Source organism: Rasamsonia emersonii, assembly GCF_000968595.1.
Source record: "Rasamsonia emersonii CBS 393.64 chromosome Unknown ctg1118621760699, whole genome shotgun sequence".
NCBI classification, from domain to species: domain Eukaryota; kingdom Fungi; phylum Ascomycota; class Eurotiomycetes; order Eurotiales; family Trichocomaceae; genus Rasamsonia; species Rasamsonia emersonii.
In genome coordinates this window covers 4,992-11,309 of record NW_013562800.1, presented here as the reverse complement: position 1 = coordinate 11,309, position 6,318 = coordinate 4,992, and the positions used below count along the sequence as shown (strand labels likewise).

General features: G+C 50.7%; 1 protein-coding gene across 1 annotated transcript; it reads left to right on the top strand.

Annotated features, from left to right (window-relative positions):
- Positions 1–3,820: 3,820 nt before the first annotated feature.
- Positions 3,821–6,318, top strand: T310_8281 (uncharacterized protein; the record flags this gene model as incomplete). The annotated part of the gene is made up of 4 exons (XM_013468936.1): positions 3,821–4,105; positions 4,170–4,262; positions 4,356–6,087; positions 6,149–6,318. 4 exons carry the CDS (start codon positions 3,821–3,823, stop codon positions 6,316–6,318), a joined length of 2,280 nt encoding a protein of 759 aa, XP_013324390.1.

The window sequence follows — 6,318 nt, the reverse complement described above, 5'->3', positions numbered from 1 at the left end:
GATTTCTCTATGCCACTGCAATGCTAGTCTGACTCGTCACAAAGATCCTGATCGAGACCATAGAAAGCGTGCAAGAAAGAATTTGTCCTTAACCAAGGAACTGTGGGGAGGTCAGTCTTCTCTCCTGCAAAGGGAGCAAGGGCGGGCTGGGCTGGATTGGAATGGTTCCGCGGAGGAAGGGCCCTGGTAAGAGACCACTCAATTGAATTGCAGAAGAGAGACCGTATGGATGGAGCTCACGGGAGTTCACGTGTCCCCGGCCCTGTTCAATCTAAGTGCAGGAGAGAGCAAAGGATGGAGTAGATTTTGGCATTGGAGAAATGAAATGAAATGAAAGAAGCGGGTCGCCCTGAAGCCAGGCCAAAGGGAGCAACGCGCCAGACGCGAAGCCGTACCGTCGCCCGGTCATCGTTCCGGAATGGGTCGCGAACCCCCTCCTTTGCCTAGCAGGGCGTTAGTGAAGGCACGCCACCACTTTCCTTACAGCTTGGCCAGGCTCAAGGAGCCCCAAGCGAGTCTTCAAAGTCAAGAGCATCTACAGAGCACCTTGTACTCTGACTTCTGTAGACTCTGCCACCTTTCATCTCAGAAAACTACGTCATTTGGGGTTTGCGCGGGAAAATCTTCCATTAGTCTTGGCCCTCCAGGACTACAAAATCCACCTAATCTTTCAGTATTTCCCTTTCTCACTGGCCAGTCCTGCCGCTGGAAGTCTTGGTGCTCTGCAATGCAGGTATGGAGAACTGCACGTATAATAATTAGATCACTGCATGGCAGAAGCTGCGTTGTCTTTCACATGTTTTCCCGTCCAATAAGATTCTCCATTTTAATGTTATTTTCTTAGCCTTGTTGCCTTAGCTTTCAGGCTACGACAAGGCTGACCTCCAAGCTATAGTGCAGTTCCATTCTTTGTGACAACGCTTTGAGGAAGAATATTCTTGTACTATACATGTAGGAGTATTGAATAGATTCAAATACCTTTCCAGCTCTTAGATGTTGTACATACATACAAGAAAGGAAAGGATGGACGTGAAATGAGAACTCCCATGTAGAGCCCAAAAACGGAAAGTTGTGGACTGACTGAAGAGAAATTAGGCCCTCAGGAGAGACAGATCCCTGCAGTCAAGTCAATCTTTGGAGTTGGACCTTTTTGCTTTTTCTTTCTTTCTTTTTATCAACAGTAAACGCTACTCATATAAGGGTAAACGAAAATAATTGATAGTAGAAATATCACATATAAGCTTACTACGACAAAAATCTAGGGATAGAATGACGGAGTACCTTTATAATGACAGGAGAACCGAGGGCTATATGCGATATAGAAGACACTCACTTCATGGATCATTTTAACTGGACAAACAGACAGCCATTACGGAGTATTCTAGTCCACGAGACATTAGAAGACCATTCATTGGCAAATTACAACCTTATGTGAGCATGTAATATAGTCGAGTTTGGGTGATTCAATGTCATGTGCTTCGTTTCCTTCCTCCTTCAACATACGGCAGCGACAATTGATTCGCTACATACTTGACTTCACTCCAACCAGACTCCATGCTACAATTGTCTCCACTGCCTAGGTGTGAAAAGAATCTTATCAGCATTAGTTAGTTCAAGAGACATTCCTGTTTCTGAGGGTTGTATTGTCTACATCTTGATGAATCAGTTACCAGGTGTCCCATTGATTTTTTTTTTGGCGAAGGGACGTGACTGAGCGCCAGAAAAGATTGCCTATCAGCAGCAGGTTTGGCTAACCACCCATTTGAAGACTCTATTTCTCACGGGAAAACTGCGTGAAGGTGGTGCGTCGACTGTAGCCAGAGAAACAATCTGCTTTGGAATTGGGAAAGCAAGAATGCTAAGTCTTTTGCTATATATTCTTTCCTAATAAAATTAACATCTGTGCTACTTCTAGTTACATTGTCGATTTCAAGATTTCTCGACAACTTACAAGAACAGAAAATGGAGGAACAGCATTTGGGTAGCAGGCAATTTGGCACGCTCAAGCGCTGCCGCTACGAAGGGTATGTTTTTGTACGAACCTTTTGAGGATAAGCTATGACAAAAAAGCTATGACAAAGATATAGTCGAGGTCTCTAGTCTTAGCTTTAAGATCATTTCCCTTTTTGAGCTCGTATTTAAAAGTAGCTCGCGCCTTAGTACAAATATGCCAAAGAAACCATAAATATGTCAGCTTCTCCAGCACCTTTTTTTTTTTAAAAAAAAAAGGCAGGGTTCTCCCTTCAAGAGAAGAAGTAGAGACCCAGTCCCAACAATCTTTGCAGAAGAGCAAGATACAGGAGAAGTCTTCAGGAAATTTCCATTAGAAGTACAGGATCACGCACGCTTTTCCTAGACAGGAACACTAGTCCATACACAAAACTTCTTCTATGTTCAATCGACGGTCGTCCAGTCTGATGCCCTCGTACGGAGTACAGAGTCCCTAGGACTGTTTGGCCAGGTTCAAGCATGTACTGTACATACCTCCTACCTGTCATTGGACTCATTGCTGCTTTGCACTAAGCCACTTGTAGAATCCAATGGAATTTCTGTGGGGAATCGGGATAGGAGTCCGTTCCGTCGGAATCACACAAAGATCTGGTTACGACGACGGGCTCCCATTGCAATTGGCGGCATCACCGGCCACAGCAAGACGGAGGCGGCTAGTCGCGTTTTTCAATGGAGAAATGCAGCATAGCTTGATCTCGATGGATCCTGTCATGCTGGCAGTTCAACCGTTCATGCTCCGTATGCCCTGCCTAAACAGGCCAGCATACCGCGTGCGGACTGGGAGCTGCAGAACTGTTCGCAGGAACCCACTCGGCAGGGCACCGGAAGCAATTGTTATCTCGACGCCAGACGTTTCCATCCTTGGTCCAGAGCGGGGCCGCCGAAACAAGCAACGCCAGTCGTGGTCGCCGGGCGCACACGCAGCGGCCCCCTCATTGGGCGATCTTCTAGCCCTGGGCCGTTGAGGCTCCAGCACGAAATGTCTTAGACTCTTAGTGCTGGCTTGATTAATGAAGGTGGCTGACTTTAAGCTGCCACAAGCGGCCTCCGGGATGCACGAGCGGCCCTGCAAGCCACCACGGTCATACCCTCCTTACGTATGCATTCGTGGCTGGCCTGGCCGTTGGCAGTTGACAGATACAGCCGCCCACGATCTCCCGTACGGTCAGAGCACAGAGGTGGAGAGCAGTAACCGATGTGAAACAACCTGTCATTGTTCCCTCGACGGTGGCGTTCCCGGCTCTCTGACTGCGTCTGTGTCGCCTCGACGGCCGCAAAGCTGCCTGGCGTCATCCTGCCCTGACCTTAGGTACTATTAGCTGTTCCTCCTTGTACTCTGTACACGTCCTCTGTGGTGGCTTTGTCTGGAACTGCCTAATCTGTGGAGCCGAGCTATCTATAGCCACTGCGACGACAGCCCCCATCGCTGACCCACCCCATCCATCATCTTGCCAGGTTCCTTCTGATCTGGACACTCAGCAGGTTTGAGCTGTCCTTCTCGTCCTCTTCTCCTTTTGACATCTCGCTCGCTGCTCGTGTCCGTCCCTCGTTTGTTGAACCACCCCCCAGGCCCGTGGGGGAATCGGCGGGTGCTTAATTGTCAGCTGCGACCGCAAACGGCCTTCCAATGCTTATCGGACCCTCCTTCCGTCACATCAGATCACCACAACCACCGCCTCACCATCCAGCTCCTGCCTGCCCTTCCAATTCCTCCGTCCGTATCGCGGGCATCGCCATCCGCCTCTAAGGCGGATCGATCGTTTGATCTTCGTCCAAGTCGTCGGGGACCTGAACTTCAATGTCTGTCGCTATGCCATTCTTCAAAGAGCTGCGCCGTCGGTCGAAGGCCAGCTTTCGAACCAATGCCTCCGGGGAGTCTCACAATGGTGACGTGACTTCGGGCAAATCCTCCTCCACGCTTGACACCACCTACAGTACCCCGCCATCGTCCATCAAGCGCAATTTATCAACCCCAAATCTCCCAGCCTTGAACAAATCAAACGGCACCTTGAATGGATCGACTACCCCGGTGCAGTCGCTCCCACCTCAGCGACCGGTGCCCATCACTTCTCAGTCAAACAGGAACAGCTTCTTCGTACGGTTTCTCGCTATACCATCACCACGTGTCCGTCCTTTTTGCTAATTATCATCTCTTACAGGCGGCCAACGGTTCCCCAGTCAATGGATCCAGAACCCCTCCCGCGACATCTCCATACGCACCTCGAATCCTTTCTATTTCCGATAACTCGTGGGTATGCAGTAACAGCTCGATCTTAGCGTGATCGTTTCTGAACCAACCAAGCAAACTAGATGGTGGTAGCTAACGCCCAATTCTTCTGCAACAGGTGCACCAAAAGGTCCTTCTGGTCTATGGCCAAATTGGAGACCCAAATCAACATCCGCTGGACGGAACCTTGACGGTCTTCCATAACCAAGATAGCTTCCCTTCGACCACGTGGCCCGTCTCCGAGTCGCACTTTAAGGCTCTGGTTCATCTCGTTCCCGGTCCGAACCGATTACGATTTGATTTCTCGTCCCCCAAATTATCTTCTGGGAGCGCAGCCTCCAGCCACACATCCTGGATCAGCATCAATTACCTTCCTTTGGCAAATGTCCCGCCCCTCGACCTAGTGATCCTTCTCGGAAAGGATTCAGAAGGGACCTTCGATGCGGTTCCCGAACGCGTCCGGCGAGAAGGAAACGGCCTTGACACTGCGATCCGGAAGTATCGAATGGCCGCTTACCTCTGGCAGGCTTTTACTGGCGAGCAGATGTTCCGGAACGGTTTTGGCAGACGCTGTTTCCGGTTCGAAGAAGAATGGCAGACTGGCACCCTCAGTCAGCGGGACACTCTCGCTGGACAGATGAGGAATGAAGCTAAGATCCATATTGTCCGGTCAGAGAAGACCGTAGCCGAGCTCCGAGATTTGAACATCGCCCAGCAGTACGGACCCGCTACTAAGAAAAATGAGCTCTTCAACATCGCTATGAAAGCGGTGAAGGATTACTTCCGACCGCATGCCGATCAGAAACGGTATGTGGCCGTGCTCCTTCTCGACTCTCATTGGGATACGGCCTCGCAGACGATCACCGGCCATGCCGCTCTGGGTTCGAGCAGTGATAATGTGAAGATGGCCATTTTTGGTTCTCATAGCCTCCAGAGTTACCCTTCTTGTTTGGAAGAGGTGGTCCCTGCCTTTACGGACTGCACGAGAACCGATGCTCGATACGTCGGAAACGACTGCGGGGAATCAGGGAGCAACTGGGAAGCCGCCAACATCGGTATCGGTGCTCACCTCCACGAGGTGGGCCACCTGTTCGGGTGTCCGCACCAGGAATCCGGCATCATGCTGCGCGACTACGTCCGGCTGAATCGAACCTTTATCACTCGAGAGTCGTATTCAACTCGCACCAAATCACCGGGCCTCAAGTTGTGCTTGCCGTCCGATGAATGTGGATGGCATCGACTGGACGCCCTCCGGTTCCGATTCCATCCCTGTTTCCGCTTGCCTAGTGACCCTCCCGCTCCGTCAGACGACAGCGTCCAGGTATGGCCCGTGGACAACGGGAAGATACTCATCACGGCATCGTCTGGGGTAGCCTTTATTGAAATCTATGCCGAAGGGGATGAAACCTGCCATAGCTTTATCGAATTCGTCAATGCTGAGTCGCCCAACAGTGGAGTTCCGCGACAGGTGACGGTGACAGAAAGCGAGCTACGGCAACAACTACCCGCTGAGAAACAAAAGAAGAAAGTCAGGCTTGAGATCTTTTCCGGAGGTCTCGGCAGTCACACGGTCCCCGACCTCAGCTCGTTAAGGTCGAAACAGTCCCTAGTGAAGCTCCCGAAAGGTCAGACGGGCTACAAGGGCAGCATGTTGGGCTTTTCGCAGTTGGAGGGCAGTCAACCAGAGCAGGTTATTCTGGAGAGTGCGTTCATTCAAACTAAACTGTTGACTTCCATCAAAGTGTATCATGGTGAGGCGCTTGATGGGTTGGAATTTTGCTACGAGGATGCCACGAGCCAGCTTTTCGGCAAGCGTGGCGGGAAGCCGGGAGGCGACGAATTTGTCTTTGGTGAGTTTCGTGTCTAATGAGTGGTTTGTAAGAGGGCATCGTTGGTCTGACAACATCCCAGATACGCGACGGGGAGAGAACTTGTTGGGCTTCTATGTCCGGGCTGGTGCTTGGATTGATGGGATCGAAATCCTTACTAGCCTGGGGCGGAAGTCAGGCGTATATGGAAATGCGAAGGGAGGATCAGGGTACGTACCACAATTTATTGTTGCACCTGATCGTGGTGTTTAA